Source organism: Arabidopsis thaliana, chromosome 4, assembly GCF_000001735.4.
Source record: "Arabidopsis thaliana chromosome 4, partial sequence".
NCBI lineage: Eukaryota > Viridiplantae > Streptophyta > Magnoliopsida > Brassicales > Brassicaceae > Arabidopsis > Arabidopsis thaliana.
This window is the reverse complement of record NC_003075.7, coordinates 1,417,455-1,438,020: the sequence shown is the minus strand read 5'-3', so window position 1 is coordinate 1,438,020 and position 20,566 is coordinate 1,417,455. Positions and strand designations below refer to the sequence as shown.

General features: G+C 36.5%; 6 protein-coding genes across 17 annotated transcripts; 3 read left to right on the top strand and 3 right to left on the bottom strand.

The window, feature by feature from the left end:
- Positions 1 to 4,159: 4,159 nt before the first annotated feature.
- CYCD6;1 (Cyclin D6;1) lies at positions 4,160 to 6,177 on the top strand (the record flags this gene model as incomplete). Of its 2 annotated transcripts, none has more annotated exons than NM_116565.2 (6): positions 4,160 to 4,530; positions 4,629 to 4,712; positions 4,786 to 4,881; positions 4,963 to 5,170; positions 5,241 to 5,371; positions 5,458 to 6,177. In NM_116565.2, 6 exons carry the CDS (start codon positions 4,330 to 4,332, stop codon positions 5,644 to 5,646), a joined length of 909 nt encoding a protein of 302 aa, NP_192236.1. The 2 variants fall into 2 exon arrangements, with proteins under 2 accessions (NP_192236.1, NP_001329275.1); NM_001340443.1 differs by having other exon boundaries at positions 4,330 to 4,530; positions 4,789 to 4,881; positions 5,458 to 5,646.
- On the bottom strand, positions 5,331 to 9,919 carry AT4G03260 (Outer arm dynein light chain 1 protein). Of its 4 annotated transcripts, none has more exons than NM_001340442.1 (6): positions 9,067 to 9,348; positions 8,879 to 8,971; positions 7,519 to 8,761; positions 7,284 to 7,430; positions 6,546 to 7,182; positions 5,331 to 5,809 (listed from the first exon to the last, which is right to left on the bottom strand). In NM_001340442.1, the coding sequence occupies exons 2-5, from the start codon at positions 8,927 to 8,929 to the stop codon at positions 6,590 to 6,592; spliced, it is 2,034 nt and encodes a 677-aa protein (NP_001328894.1). In that variant the 5' UTR covers positions 8,930 to 8,971; positions 9,067 to 9,348; the 3' UTR covers positions 5,331 to 5,809; positions 6,546 to 6,589. The 4 variants fall into 4 exon arrangements, with proteins under 4 accessions (NP_001328894.1, NP_192235.3, NP_001328895.1 ...); NM_001340441.1 differs by lacking the exon at positions 5,331 to 5,809 and adding an exon at positions 9,492 to 9,714 and having other exon boundaries at positions 6,361 to 7,182; NM_116564.4 differs by lacking the exon at positions 5,331 to 5,809 and adding an exon at positions 9,693 to 9,919 and having other exon boundaries at positions 6,192 to 7,182; positions 8,879 to 9,348.
- Positions 9,920 to 9,958: 39 nt separating this feature from the next.
- AT4G03250 (Homeodomain-like superfamily protein) lies at positions 9,959 to 13,119 on the bottom strand. The gene is made up of 8 exons (NM_116563.3): positions 12,962 to 13,119; positions 12,375 to 12,482; positions 11,686 to 12,291; positions 11,431 to 11,510; positions 10,811 to 11,284; positions 10,641 to 10,715; positions 10,435 to 10,532; positions 9,959 to 10,349 (listed from the first exon to the last, which is right to left on the bottom strand). Exons 1-8 carry the CDS (start codon positions 12,969 to 12,971, stop codon positions 10,277 to 10,279), a joined length of 1,524 nt encoding a protein of 507 aa, NP_192234.2. The 5' UTR covers positions 12,972 to 13,119; the 3' UTR covers positions 9,959 to 10,276.
- A 129-nt stretch (positions 13,120 to 13,248) lies between these two features.
- FH (frataxin-like protein) lies at positions 13,249 to 14,783 on the top strand. The gene is made up of 5 exons (NM_116562.4): positions 13,249 to 13,480; positions 13,570 to 13,642; positions 13,740 to 13,787; positions 13,887 to 13,981; positions 14,207 to 14,783. The coding sequence occupies exons 1-5, from the start codon at positions 13,263 to 13,265 to the stop codon at positions 14,334 to 14,336; spliced, it is 564 nt and encodes a 187-aa protein (NP_192233.2). The 5' UTR covers positions 13,249 to 13,262; the 3' UTR covers positions 14,337 to 14,783.
- Positions 14,684 to 19,180, top strand: AT4G03230 (G-type lectin S-receptor-like Serine/Threonine-kinase; the record flags this gene model as incomplete). Of its 8 annotated transcripts, NM_001340438.1 has the most annotated exons (10): positions 14,684 to 14,783; positions 15,068 to 15,389; positions 15,497 to 15,601; positions 15,686 to 16,480; positions 16,577 to 17,062; positions 17,142 to 17,485; positions 17,578 to 17,788; positions 17,869 to 18,106; positions 18,195 to 18,345; positions 18,429 to 18,864. In NM_001340438.1, 9 exons carry the CDS (start codon positions 15,302 to 15,304, stop codon positions 18,741 to 18,743), a joined length of 2,733 nt encoding a protein of 910 aa, NP_001329569.1. The 8 variants fall into 8 exon arrangements, with proteins under 8 accessions (NP_001329569.1, NP_192232.5, NP_001329570.1 ...); NM_001340435.1 differs by lacking the exon at positions 14,684 to 14,783 and having other exon boundaries at positions 14,957 to 15,389; positions 15,497 to 15,582; positions 18,429 to 19,180; NM_001340434.1 differs by lacking the exon at positions 14,684 to 14,783 and having other exon boundaries at positions 14,957 to 15,389; positions 18,429 to 19,180.
- Positions 18,873 to 20,549, bottom strand: AT4G03220 (Protein with RNI-like/FBD-like domain; the record flags this gene model as incomplete). Its single annotated transcript, NM_116560.1, has 3 exons — positions 18,873 to 19,169; positions 19,256 to 19,441; positions 19,536 to 20,549. 3 exons carry the CDS (start codon positions 20,547 to 20,549, stop codon positions 18,873 to 18,875), a joined length of 1,497 nt encoding a protein of 498 aa, NP_192231.1.
- Between the last annotated feature and the right edge of the window lie 17 nt (positions 20,550 to 20,566).

Below are 20,566 nucleotides of genomic sequence, written 5' to 3'. Positions count from 1 at the left end.
TGATCAATATGATTGATATAAAACAAACAAGCAGAATATCAATTTGTAAAGCAAAATTGTTGAAAATACATTTTATACCAACGAAAATGATTTATAAATACTCTGTATATTGTGTTATAAACTTATAATACTTTTCTGGTCGGCTCTATTTTGGTAATGGCTAAAAAGCATAACATGCGAATGTTCTTTTTTAAATAGATTTTTTTTACGAAAGAAGGATACAGTAATGTTTATAAAGATAAAAAAAAAAAAAAAAAAACATAACTAAAACTTTAAAGAAATGAAAATAAATTTAATTGCGGAGTGCTTTCAGGCTTTCCCTCCATCCAATGCATCCTATCTTTCTTGTCCTCTTTTTGCAACAATTAATGCATCATATTCAAAACCTTGAAAATTCGTTATTTAAAATCATAATTTAGATTTTAGAGTCTTAACTGGATTTTATTCACACATTGACACTTTTTATGGTCCATATAATTTCGATAAGTAAATACTGCATTAAAGTCTTATTTCTGCTACACTATCATGGTTCTGCATGTTTGATTAGTATATATGCCTTGTATTCATAGTATTTATTCTATAATACTTTTAATTTGGTCCGCATGTGTTTCAATAATCTTAATGCAGCAAGAGAGAGAATAGACATATGTTGGATCACGTCAAGGTGTTTATAAAATCCCGATTATAATTAATCCATTGGAATTTATAATGAATTAGTGTATTTGCAAATATATTTGACCTAGGATATTATAACACATATATAATGATGAGTAACTAATAGTACGTACAAACAATACGTCAATACCATAATCAAATATAAAAAGATGGCGCAATGGTGAAGCAAGGCACCCCAAGGCAAAGAAGTGAGCTCATAAAGTCACTGAGGCTTGCTTCTTCTAATATTCGTCTGCTCCTGATCCCTTTTTATCTTTTGTTTTTTCATATTATCAAATTGGTAATATAAAGAAAAAAGCACCTCCCATGCTTTATATATAGTTTATATACACACTTGAGTCATACGAGATTTATGTGTATAATTGATATAATCAAAGTTGTTAACGACAGAAGGTAAACTAACAATCTTGAATTTAGCAACTCCCTCTCCATTAGTCAAATATTTACATTTAATTATCAATTACTTGCAATCTCCGTTATCAACATTTAACTTTTACTATTTGCATATGTCGAAGCTTTGGATTCCACGGGAAATTACGAAACTCATCGGATTCATTTTTCCATATAGTAACAATAAACAAATGACCTGTCTTCCTTATACATTTGGTAATTATATATAGAGTGATTAGAATCGAGCAACATACATATATCATTAAGGTTTTGTTAATTCAAATTCTTCTTGTATTATTATATGCGTTGATCATGATGAATCCTTGTGGCTATAAGATGACCGGTCAATGCAAATATCTTTAATCTATATAAAGGTTTCCAATGATAATCAACTTATTATTGACACGTCTTACTTGAAATGTAGTATAATTAGCATCACATATAATAATTGGATAAAATACATTACGCAGTCATGCAATTGAACATTTGTAACGTAATTTCATTATTTGGTCGTGTATATCTCACTCTATTCCACACACTCTGCAAGTGCAGAAACAAAGTACATTTTAGCAGGGAACTAGCTAAAATTATATTTCGCTGTTATATTGTTAATTGTTTTTTTTGTTGGTAGCCTAATCTTATCGAACCATTAGTATAACAAAATAGACAATCACCTATATATGAAACAATGAAGTAAGAAAATAACATACAAATGGTTTGACTGTTGGAGCGGGTAGAGCAGACAAATCCGTTTGTTATCATTCATAAATTATAGTCATTAGAAGTGCGTATCAAAAAATACGAAATTAAGTTGATACGGATCTACTTCATATTGCTTTTACATTAAAACAAAATTAGTTTGCAGTAAATTGTTGTCTGCTTTCAAAAATTTAATAGAGTAATTCGCTTATAGTTTAGTCGCTTTTTTAGTATCCATTTAAAGCCAAAGTAGTAATGTATCTATGGAAGAAAGTAAGAAAATAAAAACAGAGCAAAAGAAGTATCATTTTAAAGTTCAAACAAAGTAGGTTGGTTTGAGAATTTAGGTGATATATTTGTTCAATCTTCACTAGTACCCATTTTATAATGAGAAATTCCTACAAATAGCACACTTTTAAGTTTTTTGGATAAAAATAGCATTAAAAGGTTTTTTAGACATAAATAGCACTCAAATAATAATACCACAATTTTATGGACAATAATAATACCACAATTTTATATAAAATCTATTCAACCAAAATAAGTTAGAAATAAATTTAAAATATTATATTTGGGTTCTCTATTTCCAATTTAGGGTATATATTTTAACTATTTAAAAAAAATTTTGATTCCTTTTAATATTAGTTTATGGTATTATATTTGGGTTTCCTATTTCCAATTTAGGGTATATATTTTCACCATTTAAAAGAGATTTTTCATTTTAAAATTAGTTTGTAGTATTATATTTGGGGTTTTTATTTCCAATTTAGGGTATATATTTCCACTATTTAAAAGTTTTTTGATTCAATTACTTCTTTTGCAATAAATATCTAATATTTTTTTATTCTTTAAAGTGGTTCAAAATCTGGCATTTGTTAAAAAGAAACAAAAAATTGTCACTCTTTCTCTATGAAACATATTACTATTATATTGTTTAAAAAACAAGAAACTATATTATTATCAACACTTTTCTGTTGTTTATTAGCTAATACTCCCAAAACATTTTTTTTGGACAAATACTAATACCCCCAAAAACTAATAAGCTGTTTTTTCTTACGTTACAAGCATATAAATTCTTATGTTTGTTAGGTCAGTCAATGTTTTCTTTCATTTCGTTCATATCTAGAGTTTCAAAGGCCTTTGCATTTCACATTTTCTACATAAAATTAATGTTTTCTTTTCCGTCTAAAAATAGACCAGTCAGGCTTTGGCAGTAAAAGATCAAAGTAAAAAAATAAAAACAAAAAGTTTGTTCAAATGGCGTTTTCACATGGCAGTTTGTTCATTGACTTCTCAATTTTTCTTTATTGACTTAAAAAAAATAATCTGAATATATATGTTGGGAATTTCAAAACCTAACAAAAGGTAAGTACAAAGACTTAAGGACAAGGAAAACCAAGCTGTCACAACCTAATTAGTAATTTAAAATGTGTGATACAATGATGATTAAAAACAAAACAAAGACTTAAAAAGATTTCTAAAGTTAATCAATGTTTGTAACTGTTTGGACGAGATTCCAAAGTGACGAATCTTTTGATACATAAAACTGTACATTACATCAGCTCTATTTATGAGTAAATGACAACTTTATGTGGTAAATAAAATGGTTTAACGATAGTATATGTTATTATCATATTTAATCTCCCCAGCCTTAGTATATTTTAAAGTTGGGTCTTACCAAATTCATGAAAGAACTTTAACACACACAAAATTCATAGAAGAACTTTTTTTTAGCATGATACTAAATTTACATGATCTAAAACTCAAACAAAATGTAATATCTATATATATTATGCTGGTTTTTTTTTCAATATGATTTTTTAATTGTTTGGTACTTGATATTAATACTAAAATGCAATTTTATTTATTTATTGAATTATTGACTTAATTTGTAATAAAATCTAATAAAAACATTACACGTATTAGTGTATTACATATTTTTTAAACAACTAAGTAATAATTTACGGTTATAAATTTTTAATACAAACGGCTCTGTTTATGAATATTTGTAGTTTAAGGTTTTTGCATACAAATTAAGAAAACATACAAATCTCATTTAATTTATCTATTTCTTATAAAAACACCATTAATTACAACTAATCCAACCAATAAAAAAATATGATGCAAAATATAATTGGTTAAAAACTATTAAATACATTTAATGTTTGCATAGAAAAGTGAAAACAACATTTATATTGAAAAAAATAAAAAATTATTGAACTACACTTAATTAAAAACAGAGGATTATAGAGAATTTAAGAGAGAATATTGGATTTTTTTTCCTTCTAATATTGCAAAAGAAGAATCTCTTGAAAAAGATTTGATTATCTTTGATAAAATCTTAATTCTTACTATCAATGAGAAAAAATCGAATAAAAAAATAACCAAAGTGGTAGTAATAAATAAATGTGGAAAATCTCTCAAAAGACCGAAAACCATCTCTCTCTATCTCACAATAAAGACAACTTCTCTCTTTTAATGTCTCTCTGTCCCTCTCTCTTCTTCTTCATCTTCTAACACCAATTCAAGAAAGAAGGAAGCTTAAGAAGAGTCTATCATCAATCAATGGAGTTTCATCTTGAACATCCTCTCTCACATTCTTCACTCCACAATAACTTCAACGACGACACAGACTATGAAACTTTACCACACTCTCTCTTCCTCGTCGAGTTTCAACACATGCCTTCTTCTCATTACTTCCATAGCCTCAAGTCCTCTGCTTTTCTTCTCTCTAATCGAAACCAAGCCATTTCTTCAATCACTCAGGTCTTTTTAACCAAAATTATTTTCTGGGTTTAGTTCTGAATACTGAATCGTTATCGAAAGACTTAACTTTATTTTAATTTGTAACTGAACAATCGCAGTATTCAAGAAAATTCGACGACCCATCTCTGACGTATCTTGCTGTGAATTATCTAGACAGGTTCTTGTCTAGCGAAGATATGCCGGTAAAAACAGAATCTTCCGACAGAATCTGTCCTTTGTTTCATCTGAGTTTTGACTAAATTGTTTTGTCAACAGCAGTCAAAGCCCTGGATTCTTAAGCTCATATCTCTCTCTTGTGTCTCTTTGTCTGCAAAAATGAGGAAACCAGACATGTCTGTTTCTGATCTTCCGGTAACTTAAAACTCATGAATCTTTATAATGTGAATGTGTTTTAAAGTGTTGATAAGTGTCTGAACATTGGATTTTTTTCAGGTGGAAGGTGAGTTTTTTGATGCTCAGATGATAGAGAGAATGGAGAATGTGATTCTAGGAGCTCTTAAATGGAGGATGCGCTCTGTTACTCCTTTCTCCTTTTTGGCCTTTTTCATTAGTCTCTTTGAGCTCAAAGAAGAAGATCCTTTACTACTAAAACATTCCCTCAAATCTCAAACCAGTGATCTTACTTTCAGTCTTCAACATGGTAAATACAGAATTGCTTTTCTTCAATCACATAATCACAATATGCTAAAATCTGTTTGAAAACGCTGCAGATATCAGTTTCCTCGAGTTTAAACCATCGGTGATTGCAGGCGCGGCACTTCTCTTTGCTTCTTTCGAGCTCTGTCCTCTACAGTTTCCATGTTTCAGTAACAGAATCAACCAATGCACATATGTAAATAAGGTAAAGAAGTCTTGAACAAGTAAACCATCTCAAATCGAGCTTTTTTTTCATCGCGGTACTAAGCGAGCATTAAACCGTGGTTGCAGGATGAGTTAATGGAGTGTTACAAAGCAATACAAGAGAGAGATATTATAGTTGGAGAAAACGAAGGAAGCACTGAAACAGCAGTAAATGTGCTTGATCAGCAATTCTCGAGTTGTGAAAGCGATAAGAGCATCACAATCACAGCTTCTTCTTCACCTAAGAGGAGGAAAACTAGTACTCGTCGTTACTAAGCTGAAAAAGGTGGTTAATGGTCAAACATAATCGTCAGATGAAATCAATCACTTAGCTACTTCAAAAACCACTTCTGGTCCCCTTATGAAAATGACACTTGCTTCCTTTCCCCTTATCTCCATCCATCTTCTTCTGCTTCAAAAATAAACCATTTCTCTCTTCCTGGAAGACAAGAGAGTGATGAATGATCAAAGACAAAGTCTCGGGTTCTGTTCCGTTGCTTGTTCCTTTGGACCACAACACAAAACTCAAAAAATTCAAAAGAAAAACAAATTACCAGTCTGTAGTATTTATCTATCTATCTACCTATCAATCATGTTCTGTATTTACAGTTTTGGCTTGTGGAGTTAAGTTGTTTCACTTGGGGGGAATAATCAATAAATATTGTTCTTGTGTAGTGTATATAACCCTATGGTTATGTTATTTATTAATGAACAAATGTGGTCACGAGATAACAATGAATTCAATTTTCAGGAATAAGATTTTGTCTTATGAGACTTCGTTATCCGACTTATATGGATCCAGTTGCCAGAATCTCTGTTGCAGGCAGGCAATATGATACTCTTTGGACCACTTTACACAGTCTTTAAATCATTCAATTGCTTTTGTTCTTACTGTAAATGAATCCCTTGCACTAACCCATATTAGGCCCACTAGCATCATAACGGCCCAAGATTGTGATATACAAGATCCATTCAAGCCCATTACTTAATGAAAACAATTGCAAGACTCAGACTGTGCTGAAAAGAATGTATACCATGGTTTCCAATTTCAGACATTATTGAGAAGCTATAAGAATCAAAGCTTCTGATGTATGTAATGCACAACAACAAAACACAAAGATGAAGAAGATGAATAAAGGGAAGAAAGTGTGTATCTATCACATCTTCATCGTTACCTCGCTAAGGAAATCGCAGGCAATGAAAGAGGGAGAGAGAGAGATCAGATAGGTCCGAGAGTTCCTTCACTTCGACTTCTTCGCATGGAGAGCTCAGTTCTCAGACTAGACAATCTATCACCAGTAGCAACGTGATAATTCTCGTAAGCAGCTGGAGATAGTTTGTGTCCCACAGGTGGAAGACGGCTGCGTCTCTCCTTGGACCGTTTCTGCAATGCTGGTGCTTTACGAGCTGTGGAGGATCCAGGTTTGTGAGAACTGGATGCACCATGGCTACTCTTCCGGCTACTGTTTTTGAGCTCTGATCTAAGGCCTCGGTCCAACTGATGTGTGCTTGTCCCGAGCCGAGCATCTTTAGTGCCTTGTCTATTATAGTATACCAAATTTGGCAGAAGTCCCAAAAGGTACTTTCTCAGTTGTTCATCACCAACATTCTTCTGTGCAGGGTTACCTTCCAAGCTTATAGCCTGAAGAGAACTGTAATTTGCAGCGAGCTGGCCAAGACATTTGGTGGTTGAAAACTTATTGAAGCGTAAATCCAGGACCGTCAATTTCAAAAGTCGATGAAGACCCTCGATTTCGCTGATTTTGTTCCCAGCTAGGTATAGTTCTTTCAGAGAGGAGCACGAAGCCAGACCTAAGTCAACAAGAAATAAGAAAAAGGGAAATACATCAAACATGGTTTTCATATAAAAGCAGATAACTAGGAAATGTCGATGAGCAAAGGTCGGGCCATACCATGACCAAGTCTCAGTATTCGGTTGTAACTCAAATCTAATACTCGAAGCCGAGTGAGTTCACGTAGGCCCTCAATCACCGAGATACTGTTCTTCGACAAATTCAATGCATGTAAACCTCGAGGAAGAGCACCAGCGGTTATTCTAACTGAAAGATGTAATAAGGCCAGTTAAATAGAAGAAACAAAAACAATCAGTATGTGAAGAAGATTAGCAAGAAGGGAAAATTTAGCTACCTATAGCATTTCCTGAGAGATTGAGAACTCTCAGACCAACAAATGCACTGAGGAATGGTATCACAACCAGACCATGACTAACCAGCTGGGCTGTGGTTGCAGAAGCACTTAGAGAGGATATATACTTTTTCGCAGCTTCCATTCCAGGAGTTAACTTGATGGCATCTACTTTAGCAGAAGATGTTGCTTGCTCATTCAACACGACGGGTTCTCTTGGCAACTCATCATCGTACCCTGTTATTTCATCAGCTTCCTCAGACAAGTTTACATGCTGAAGGTCATTGACCCAATCTTCGATACGCTTGAATTTAGAATCCTTTCCCGAAAATTCTGCTTGCTGGTTTGTTGTTTCTCCTTCAAGGAACTTTGATAATTTAAGCTCATCTGTTGGTGGTACGATCCAATCTTTTGCCAAAGAAGAATAATCATATGAATCATCATATCCATCCTCCACGAGATTTTCCTTGTTGTTATCTCCAGAATTATGCATATCATAGTCCCGATCTTGATCTTCCTCTTGCTTCACCTCTTCATCAGTCTCATGGACAGATTTATCTGTTTGGCGAGTGTCGAGGGCATGAAGGTCATCAGAGGATCTAGAGTGGTGAGAAGAATATTTGAAAGGTGAAGACTTCTCTGATGAAGAGTCAGCAATATTAGGCAATGAATTCGACCTCACCATCAAAGGTGAATCATGAGGTGTTTGACTGTTTGAGTTGTCCATCTGTTCACCATATAAGGAGGTATCATCGAGTTGACGGCTGTCTTTATCAGTATGATGAAGATCTCCAACCGAGAAAATAGACCCACAGAGTGCTTGATTTGAACCCTGGTAAGCAGAAACAGAAGCTCGAGGACCTTGCTGATACAGATTAGGACTTTCATCTACACGCTTGCTGCTGCCTGCCTCGTGAATACCACTCTGTTGTTCAAGAGAATTCGGAGAAGTAATCCGATCTGATGCATCGTCTGTTCCATTCTCTGTGGCATCCCGCCCATCCAAGTATAGTTCATTTCCATGAGATTGACTTTTCTTGAGATGCAGTACCTGGTGCGTCCCAATACCATGCTCAAGAATGCCACTGGGCTTAATTTCCTCAGATTTCCAGACACGCTCAACAGCGGCTGGCTTGCTGTTTTCACTAACAGAAGCAATGTTTCTCCCAAATATAATTGAGCTCAATCCTTTTGATTTAGACCCATCTTCTTTGATCACTCGTTCTGAAAATCCTTCAACAGATTTCTGCATCACCAGAACATAGAAACAAATTAGCATTCTCTTATTGGACAAAGGAGTCTTGGACAGAGAATGTAAAACTATCGTTCTAAAGACACAAGAGGCAATGATGGTTCAAGTTACCTTAGGTCTATGGCGGTGGATGTGAGCGTTGAAGCATGAAAACCTGACCATTGTGTCAAACTTAATAACATCGAACTACATCACCAACGGAAACTAAAAAAGCAAAACCAAACCACAAAAAAACGGTTCTTTACTTTACAACCACAACTAAACTAGAAACAATTAAGATCCAAGTTAAGTTTTTGCACGAATAAAAAGTTCTTATAAAAGCTTAAGAGGTGGTATAGTGGGCGTAGTAAATGTTAGCCGTAATCAAGGGTAAGACCCTCAGAAACACGACGGAGCCTCCAAATGATAGAAGCTAGAGAAATCCTTGGAAGACAGAGTGAAGTCACCACTTCAAGGCCACCCCACACCTGCGCAGAGGTGCGAGAAGCACACGACTTTGCAGAAGCGGCCAGAGTGAAGAACAATTGTTTCGAGCTTAATAAAGCCCCAGTCCCTTTGTTAATCCCCAATTACTTGGTCACCTGAGGAAACAATTGAACAAGAGAAAAGGAACAATTTTTAACACCGACCGACAAAAAAAGCAAAAAGCTTGCAAGTCAGATTACAAAAAGGAAAGAAGAAACAGAAAACAAAATCCATAAAGATCATCTTTTTCAATACCTACCGACAAAAATCTAATCAGCAATCAAAAACATCAACCGTTGGACGAAATTACGGAGACACAAAGGTCAACAAGTTCACAAAACACAAACCCGTAATAACGAAACACGAACAAGTGATGGAAAATATCGCAGGAACTAACACAGAATCGGAGAACAGTGGAATCGTCGTGAGAGAGAAGAAGAAGAAGAAGAGAGATTCTTACCAGGGAGGAAAAGGATTGGATTTGAAAATCCAGATGAATAATTGATTAAGCGTAAAGATTCGAAATCAGTAGCAGAGAAACCAAAAAAATTATCTTCAAAATTTGAGTTTGAGGCAAAGCAACGCTAACCCTAAAAGAAAAAGAAAAAAACCTTTTTTGGCCGAATCAAAATTGTACCACATACTTTCTACGAAAACTAGTCAACGGCTCTGATTTTTTCTCATGTGACGAAATCTCCTAGTCACACATTTCCGAACCGCCTTTTACGACTAAACCGGACTATCATAATATTTTGGGCCTAATTTGAGCTTTATTAATAAATGGGCCTTACTTTGGTTATTTTGTAATCACTGGGATTTACATACTCAATTCGGTCAAACCGGTAACGGTTTAGGAGCAAATTTAAACAAAAAAAGGCTCATTACTGGCTCACTGTATCTCTTTGGGGACCGTTTAGTTACCAAAATGAAGAGAGCTCTAACTTTTACCAATTACACGATGCAACATTTTCACATCCTAAACCGGTTTCATCATATATCTATACAAACCGGAATTTCCTAATCTTCCTTTGTACCTTTCTTTACTTAATCCATTGACGAGCTAGATTCGTCAGTCTCATCGTCCCCGCTTAAACTAGAAGGCAGTTCCACACCAGACCTACAAACATAACAGTATGATCCAATAAGCCGATTTGATATCTCTTTGGGACAATAAATGCATTACACAATGGTTGGTTACTAACCGATTTATCTGGCTTTTTCGTTCAAGAATCTCGCTGTATGATGATGATTTTGGTGCATATACTTGCTGAATATACCCATGTTTCACTCGTTTGGCAACCTATTAACATTCGTTAAAGGTCAGAACACGAACTTGATAGAGCCTCTAAACTTTGTTAAAATATACATCAATATCTATATTTTTAAGATAGTTAACCATCAAACTCACCGGTGGTTCATCAGTCGAATGCAATTTCTCTCTCTGCATTTTCATTTGATTCCTCTCCCCGTGATATATTCCTGCCTTTAAAAGAAGATATCACACAAAACACAAGTCATATTTCCATAAAAGGGCAAGAAAGGAACATGTAGACATGGAAGTATTAGACAAATCTTTACCATCCCAGAAGATGGACCTCTATCCATTGACTCAGGGGATCTGCTTCTACTCGGAGGTAACAGCTTCGAAGATTTAGTGAGATATCCCGTCTTGCGTCCGCCATTAGATATATTATTATCATAATCATGAGACTGATTGGTTTCAATATTGCTTCCAGAAAGATTTTGGACGTTGGCAACCAGATGGTTTCTCGACCCTTCAGCCCAACTTTTGGAACTTATCCAACCCTTCTTGCTGTTAGTTACAGGGATTTCCCGTGGTGAACCTTTGAATGTCTCTTTAAACGATTTGTGGCGAGGTACAGAATTATAGAAACTGGTAGAAGGGGATTTCAGTCTTGGTTCCCCAAAACTTTTCTTATCTCTTAGACCAGGCTCCATTCCAACCATTATGTTGTCATCATCATCATGCTCATCATCCTCTGAATCTGGATCTGGCGAATGCAACTTTGATTTACGAGCTAATTCATAGCTCTATAAAGACATTAAGACAGAAAACGAAAATATTAATAATACTTCAAAGAAAGTAAGATAATTTAGCCAAAGAATGTGATGGCAGACTAAGATTCTAGTTTATATTATCTTCATGGGTATGTAGTATACAGAAAATGTTCACTTACAGGACCAGGATTAAAGCTCTTCCTCGTTCCAAGTAAATGTGGAAGGTGAGGCCGTCTCTGATTCCCAACATATATTGGCTCTGACAAAACAGTTGATAGAAAAAGCAATCAAATCCGACTGGACATGGGTAAAGGCATTCACAATCTGACACACGAAGAAGATGGTTTTAGCTTCTCTGAGCCACTTACTCAATACTCATAACATCATAAACCAGAAAATTAAAGGTAAAGTTGAAACATTTTATCATGACTCACCGTGAACTATAGGATTAGTCTGAGGCTCAAATGCACCGGGAGGAAGAGGATCAAATTCAACCCCCAGAGGTGGACCATCCTCTTGGTATTGTCTTCCTAATTGTCTCTTTACGGCAGTGATAGCAAAATTCTCACTCTCTCCCTTCACTTTCAAGTATCCCGAAGGCTTATTATACCCATAGCTTCTCATGAACTGAGGATGCTGAATAACGTCTTTATGTGCAACATATCTAGAACTTTCCACATCGCGAATTCCATCTTTGCTAGAGACAAGATTCTTACGTAATGATGAGCTACGATCAGAAGATGTACTATCTTCACCATCAGCATTTCCCATATAAAGCCTTTGACTTTCAACTTCCCTAGGCTTGGGGTTCCAATAATCCGTTTGCTTTGTACTACCACATGAATCCTGTCGAAGCCCACTTCCACGATCCTGAAGAACAACGCTTGACCGATCTTGGCTCCCAATGGCATTCCCATCTTCTTTTACATGACGTTTGTCTTTTAACCTTCTATGGCAGAACCAACCTGAAACTTGCTTCTCAGTTAATCCAACTTCCTCTGCTAACTTGCCCTTCATTTCTTCAGTCGGATACTTATGCTCTGTAGAAAAACCAAATCACACCTGTAAAGCATATACAACTTGGTATAAAGGAACATATGCAAACAACAAAGCCATAATTTACCATTGTAGAAATTCTCAAGCGCCATAACTTGCATAGGAGTCTTAAGCTTCCGTTTTTTGCTGTTTTCTGTAGAAGCTTTATCGCCATCAGCGGTCGCTTCGCCTGAATCTATCGAAAATAGCACATAAAAATCAAAAACATAAGAAGATAATAGTGAAACACGGACACCATTCAATAACCAAGAGATGCAAAGCCCTGACCAAAATCAATTTCATTTTACAATCATGCTTTGTGTATTTAGAAATGTTGCTAGTAATTCCGAAATTCAGGTAAAACATCTACACAAGCTTCACATAAAAGGGTTTAATTTCAGAATTATGGCTCTTTCTCTCATCAGCCAAATACTTCTAAACCCAATCAAAACGAACGAAAACTTTGGAATTCCTTAGCTTGAATAATTAGTAGTACCATAAAACAAACCAAAAAAGGCTTAAAATTTCCAATGCCATTGATGAATTTCGCTAATTAAAACTACAAAAACTGGGAGTTGCATTGTAATTCGACGAACTCGGGATCATTAAAAACTATTCTCTCACGTAAACTCGCAGGAAGACAGAGATTGAAATAGAGGAAAAAACGAATTTCACCTGAGTGCATAGCGAAAATTCCCAGAGATTGAAGGAACAAAACCTAATCAGCTCCCAAAAACCCAGATTTTTTTCTTTCTCCTTCTTCAAAATTCTGGTTTTTTCTTATGAGAGGAGAAGAAAACTCTTCTTCGCACACAAATGACAAATCTCTTGAGAACCATACCGGTTTCAGTAAACCGGAACATGGGAAATACGTGAACCGGGTAAATCTAAATTTGGGCCTTATTGTGGGCCTAAATTGGACAACGAAGGAATAAGAAGAAGAGAGGCGTCGAATGTTTCTTGTGACAGAACCGCCATGGCTACAGCTTCAAGGTTTCTTCTACGGAAATTGCCGAGGTTTCTCAAGCTGTCTCCAACTCTTCTCCGTAGCAATGGCGTAAGAGTTTCAAGCAATCTGATTCAAGATTCCATAGAACCGTTGGATTCCTTCTGGAGAATAGGATCTCGAATCCGCCATGATTCTTTGACTACCAGAAGCTTCTCTTCTCAAGGTCCTGCTTCTGTCGATTACAGGTACTTTAATATTCTCCATTTTGATCTCCTTTATTGTATCTGAATCGTTAATTTCATGAGAATATGAACAAAGTGGAAGAAAAAAACAGTTCGGTTTTGCAGGAGGAAGAGTTTCACAAATTAGCCAACTTCACAATTAATCACCTTCTTGAGAAAATTGAGGTATTTGAAGCTGGAACCTTTTTCTCTCTAGGGTTCTTCGTTTTACTTGAGATTGCAATAGCTTACACTATGTTCTACTTGCATGATTCATGTTCAGGATTATGGTGATAATGTTCAGATTGATGGTTTCGACATAGATTATGGGGTAAGGATTAAACTCTTTTAAGCAATTTAAGATCTTGTTCATATTTCTGGAAATCTATGTGTACTTATTATAGTCAGTCCTTTTGGCTGTTTCCAACAGAATGAAGTTCTTACCCTTAAGCTTGGATCTTTAGGCACTTATGTACTGAATAAGCAAACTCCAAATCGACAAATCTGGATGTCTTCACCTGTGAGGTAAAGATTCTTTCTTGCCTTTTGAAAGTTGCTAACTTTAGGCGCCTAGATTGAATTTCGCATCTGGATTATCATGTTCTGCTCTCTCTTCTGATTTTTGTACTCATGATATTTGGAGAAATGAAACTGTTTATGACTGTATAGTGTTGTTGCTCTTGACTTTGTGCTTCCACATCTTAGATTCACATTAATGTAATCTTCATTCTTCCTTTTGTCTCGGTGCAGTGGCCCTTCTAGATTTGACTGGGACCGTGATGCTAATGCGTGGATATATCGGCGAACTGAAGCAAAGTTGCATAAACTCCTGGAAGAGGAGTTAGAGAATCTATGTGGTGAACCAATCCAACTCTCATAAAGAAGGCTTTAAAACAATATTTGTGAGCGAAAGGGTTTCATCTATGAACTTGAAACTGCTATACCCTGTTAAAGGTATATCTATGAAACATCCAGAGGAATAAACAAACAAGGCAGAAGACAAAGTTGTTTTAGTGTGAAAACTGATTAGTGTTTCTGAATCTATTTTTAAACAGTAATGTCTCATAGTGACATTGTTGCAAGTCTCTTTGTTTAATCAGAGCTGAAGCTGCCTTTTACAGGTTTACGCGTTTTAGATGAAAACATTTCTTTTGAACGACAAAAGTCCTACATTTGTCAAAACTCCTCGAATCTCACAATAATTTCGGAAAAAAGTTGGTTAACAATGTTTGCAGGGTCAATCTCCACTTCTTCGAAAGCACCAATAAGGACAAAAGATTGACTTCTTCAACATCATTGTCCCCTTTTTCCAGTAATTCACGTTTAGGTACCCCTATGTCTCTCTCATTGTCAAAAAATACTCTAAAAGTACGTATTATTCAAAAAATGTTGGATCTTTTTGAACTATTTAGAGATCCATCGCGGAAAAAGTTGACACAAAGTGCGTGAATTGGTCACATGTGTATCTACATACAGTGGCTAAGAGAGTGTAAATAGTATCTACTACTTTCATGGCTTTTGGTTCAGATGCTCAAGTGAGACTTGTTCTGCTTTTTCTTGGAAACATCTTAAAACACATGATTAGCTGCGTTCCACATATTTACTTTTCAGGTGGGTCTTTCGTTGACGTTGAGGCAAACTTTTTCTTTTTTCGTTAGACACGTTTTGAGTTGAGTTCTTAAGCAGAAATAATGGAGATATCAGATGAGTAAAAAAAAGCTAGTACTGGTCAGAGAATGATTCTTTCTGTCTTCTTCTATATGTTTTTGCTGCATATTCGTCGATTAGATTGTTTTGTTGCAGTTCAAGACTCCAAAACATTGTTCAAAGGTTCAACATTGATCAATGACAGCCATGGAGAGACTCTTGTTTCAGCTGGTCAGAGATTTGAGCTTGGCTTCTTCACTCCTAATGGAAGCTCCGACGAAAGAAGGTACTTAGGGATTTGGTTTTACAATTTACATCCACTGACTGTTGTCTGGGTTGCAAATCGTGAATCTCCGGTTCTTGACCGTTCCTGCATTTTCACCATCTCTAAAGATGGGAATCTTGAAGTTATTGATTCAAAGGGAAGAGTGTATTGGGACACCGGTGTTAAACCTTCCTCAGTATCTGCGGAGAGAATGGTAAAGCTGATGGATAATGGTAATCTTGTGTTGATTAGTGATGGAAATGAAGCAAATGTGGTTTGGCAGAGTTTTCAGAATCCTACTGATACATTTCTCCCAGGGATGAGGATGGATGAGAATATGACTTTATCATCATGGAGAAGCTTCAACGATCCATCACATGGAAATTTCACCTTTCAGATGGATCAAGAAGAAGACAAACAGTTCATCATTTGGAAAAGATCAATGAGATACTGGAAATCCGGAATTTCGGGTAAATTCATAGGATCCGACGAGATGCCTTATGCGATTTCTTACTTTCTTTCCAATTTCACAGAGACTGTTACTGTTCACAATGCCTCTGTGCCTCCTCTCTTCACATCTTTGTATACCAATACAAGGTTCACCATGAGCTCCTCTGGTCAAGCTCAGTACTTCAGGTTAGATGGAGAAAGATTCTGGGCACAGATTTGGGCTGAACCTAGAGATGAATGTAGTGTATACAATGCTTGTGGAAATTTTGGTAGCTGCAACAGCAAGAATGAGGAAATGTGTAAGTGTTTGCCAGGTTTTAGGCCTAATTTCCTGGAGAAATGGGTCAAGGGAGATTTTTCTGGTGGATGTTCCAGGGAGTCAAGGATCTGTGGTAAAGACGGTGTTGTGGTGGGAGACATGTTCTTGAATCTGAGTGTGGTTGAAGTAGGAAGTCCGGATTCACAGTTTGATGCACATAATGAAAAAGAATGCAGAGCAGAGTGCTTGAATAATTGCCAATGCCAAGCTTACTCATATGAAGAAGTTGATATACTTCAAAGCAATACCAAGTGCTGGATTTGGTTGGAGGATCTCAATAATCTCAAGGAAGGCTATTTAGGTAGCCGCAACGTTTTCATTCGCGTAGCAGTTCCAGATATAGGTAAACAATCTCTTACCGACTTTAAAACATATGAAATGCTTTTAAAATGCATTAAGATATATAACTGTTGATGGTTAAATTGCTGTTATCTTGCAGAGTCGACCAGTAGAGATTGTGTGACCTGCGGTACGAATATTATTCCTTATCCTTTGAGCACGGCTCCTGGATGTGGCGACAGTAACTACCTTAGTTTCAACTGCAATATGTCGACTGGGCAAGTCATTTTCAAAGGATCTAACAGCTCATACAATATTACAAGTATCAATCCGGATACTCGCAGATTCTTGATCAAAATAAAAGATGTGGTAGTAAACTGCACAACTGTAAATCAGATCAGCAGACTTTCAGAGTTAAAGCTATCTTCGCCTTTTCATCTCACGGGGAAGTGCAACGCAGACACGGTTACTGGTGGAACTGAAGTGGAGATTCGTTGGGATCCTCCTCTTGAGCCAACTTGCTCTTTATCTGCAGACTGTAAAGACTGGCCTAATTCATCTTGCAGTAAATCTGGAGAAGGGAAGAAGCAGTGCTTCTGCAATCATGATTTTAAGTGGAATGGATTCAATCTAAACTGCACTCAAGGTAAAGCTCTGAGTCAAAACTCATTTCAAACTCTTAATGCTAAGATTTACCAGTTTTTCTAATGAAGGTTCTCATGTAGAACGAGGTCGAGGAAGATACGGGGAAGCTAAAACCCCGGTGGTTTTGATCATTGTGGTGACGTTTACAAGTGCAGCTATTCTGGTCGTTCTGTCAAGCACTGCTTCCTATGTATTTTTGCAAAGAAGAAAAGTAAACAAGGAACTAGGAAGTATACCAAGAGGAGTTCATTTATGTGACAGTGAGAGACATATCAAAGAATTGATTGAATCGGGAAGGTTTAAACAAGATGATAGTCAGGGCATAGATGTTCCATCTTTTGAGCTCGAGACCATCCTATATGCAACATCCAACTTCTCAAATGCAAACAAGCTAGGCCAAGGAGGGTTTGGACCGGTTTATAAGGTTTGATTGTGATCTTTGGATCTGATTTTGATTTTAGACTCTTTGTTTATATTGAATGGAGAATTAAATATTTTGTGGCTTGTGTGACGCAGGGAATGTTTCCTGGAGATCAAGAGATTGCTGTGAAGAGGCTATCTCGCTGCTCGGGTCAAGGACTGGAGGAATTCAAGAATGAAGTTGTTTTGATTGCCAAGCTCCAACACCGGAATCTTGTTCGACTTCTTGGCTATTGTGTTGCTGGAGAAGAGAAACTGTTATTGTATGAATACATGCCACACAAAAGCTTAGACTTCTTCATCTTCGGTAAGTAGAGCTCCTTGTCTCTTCTCTAATTAGTCTTTCTTCTGTTCTGCTCTTAATGCAATGATCTGGTTCTTGCAAAGACCGGAAGCTTTGCCAGCGATTAGATTGGAAGATGCGTTGTAATATCATTCTAGGAATCGCTCGTGGACTTCTCTATCTGCATCAAGACTCTAGACTGAGAATCATCCACAGAGATCTAAAAACAAGCAACATTCTGTTAGATGAAGAGATGAATCCCAAGATCTCTGACTTTGGCTTGGCTAGAATATTTGGAGGCAGTGAAACATCAGCCAATACTAATAGAGTTGTTGGAACCTAGTAAGTTTTGAACACTTCTATTTGCCTTAGCATCCCATTCCTTAGCATTTATGGTAAAATTAAACATTTTGGTGTCCTTTCATTGCAGTGGATACATGTCTCCAGAGTATGCTTTAGAAGGTCTTTTCTCATTCAAATCAGATGTCTTTAGTTTCGGCGTGGTTGTGATTGAAACTATCAGCGGGAAGCGTAACACCGGGTTTCATGAACCTGAGAAATCTTTAAGCCTTCTAGGCCATGTGAGGTTTCTAAGACTTTAAACTTGTTTATGCAGATTACTTGTCTAAAAACTTGACCGAGAAACATATATATCAATGTGCAGGCGTGGGATCTCTGGAAAGCGGAAAGGGGGATTGAGTTATTGGATCAGGCTTTACAAGAATCATGCGAAACCGAGGGATTCTTGAAGTGCTTGAACGTAGGACTTCTCTGTGTACAAGAAGATCCTAATGATCGTCCTACAATGTCAAATGTTGTTTTCATGCTCGGAAGCAGCGAAGCTGCTACTCTTCCTACTCCAAAACAACCGGCTTTTGTTCTTAGACGTTGCCCTTCATCAAGCAAAGCTTCCTCATCCACCAAGCCAGAAACTTGCTCTGAAAATGAGCTTACCATAACTCTTGAAGATGGAAGATAATAATAGTTTTCAACATTCATTTGAGCCATCAGCTAACTTTTCTGTATTTATTCTCAATAAGCATAAGATTTCAACCGAAAAAAAAAACTGTAATAGCTCATCAACCTAAGTCCTGAAACAGAGAAACTTTCAATGAAATGAGATTTTGGCTTTGGAAGAAGCCATGGAGAATCCCGTTAGCTGTGACCTTATCATTTGTCTGCGGAGAGAGTCTCTACAGAGGAAACTAGACCGAAGCGTCATCTTGATTAAAGCCTTTCCATGTCTCAGCAAAAAGATTGCGAGGCTCATTTCGTTCTCGCACTCTACGAATCCGTGAATCTCCACAAATTCCAAGTGGTTCAAGAAAGATTCTAATTCATAGGCTTGAGATTCCCAGTACTGAATCTCTGAGTTTGACATATCCCACAAATCCTTATTCCATTGCTACAAAACATAAGCAAAATCAAAGACAATTCAGTTAAACTGAGAAAGAGAAACAAAGAAAAAGGTTTATTTATTTGACTACTTACCCTTCTTTCACTTGTTTGATCATCAATGATTTTGACGGTAAGTATGTTTAGCATTGGACAGCTCTTGAACAGACATGACAGTGTTTGAACATTGTGTCTATTCAAACGTGTTTGCAGTTCCAAGAATCTCATGTTGTGAAACGGTAGAAGATGATTCTTTAATAGTCCCTTCTTACTCGACAAAATCTGTCACAACATTAGTAATAAAACTATGAAGCAAAGAGCAAATTGCAGAAGAAGAAGAAGGTGTAAGTATGTGCAAGTGTGTTCACATATATACCTCTACGGATTGGTTTCCAAGTTGTAGTTTATAGGAATGACAGAGACCTGACAAGAGAGTGAATAAGCTTTGTATCTGAGAATTGAGATCTTGATGATGCCAAAACACTTTAACAAATGCTTTTCTCAGACAAACTAACTTGTCCAAGAAATGAACACTAGTAGTGACAGCGTTTGAATTCCAAAGGAAAGTTTTGAGATTCGGTGTGTTAATCTTCACAAAGCTCTTTTCTGAGTATGAATAGAAGCAACTCTCAACCTTAAGTTTCTGAAGCTTATTACCAGAAACCTCTAAGCCCTCAAGCTGTAAAGAGTTCTTTAGAGAAAACTCTTGGAGAAGACGGCAACTAACCTTAAGTTCCTTGAGTCCAAAGCAACATTCTAGGGTTAGTTTCTCCAGAAGAGGGAAGCTCGGATCAGTGAAGAAATCTGACAGACAAGGTTGATTGTGTAGTATCACACGAGATAAAGAGAGTGAAGTAAGCTTTTGGAAACCTCCTCGTGCTGATGATGAAGGAGGTAATCGAAAACCAAGGTTGGCTGATTTAAGCGTCAGAGCTCTTAAATTTTGAGAGGTCACAATCCAACGAGGGAAGTTAAAGTAGTCTTTGGTAGTGACTTCAATGTCAAGATCTTGAACCTGATGAGTAACAGCTAAACGAATCAAGGAATTGAGACTTGTGAAAGTGACGGGAACGCGAAAACGAAGTGATCTAAGATTGTTGGAGTCACGATGACTACGAAGAGAAAGCACTTTGTAAATGGAGTTAGAAGAGAAAGATTTCGGATTCTTGAGATCGTTGATGGAGGTGAAATCAAGATCAGGCAATGAGAGAAAGAGAGATCTCCATCGTTTCGAAAGTAAGCTAGCTTGTGCTGCAGATTTAAGAGGAAGCAAGAGAAGAATCTGATGATTTAGAGAATCAGGGAGGTTGCTGATTCTATCTACTCTGATAAACCAATTTGCTTCTTCTTCTTTCTTCTTCTTCTTCCGTTTCACAGATCTTGTCTCCATTGTTAAAAGTATCTTAA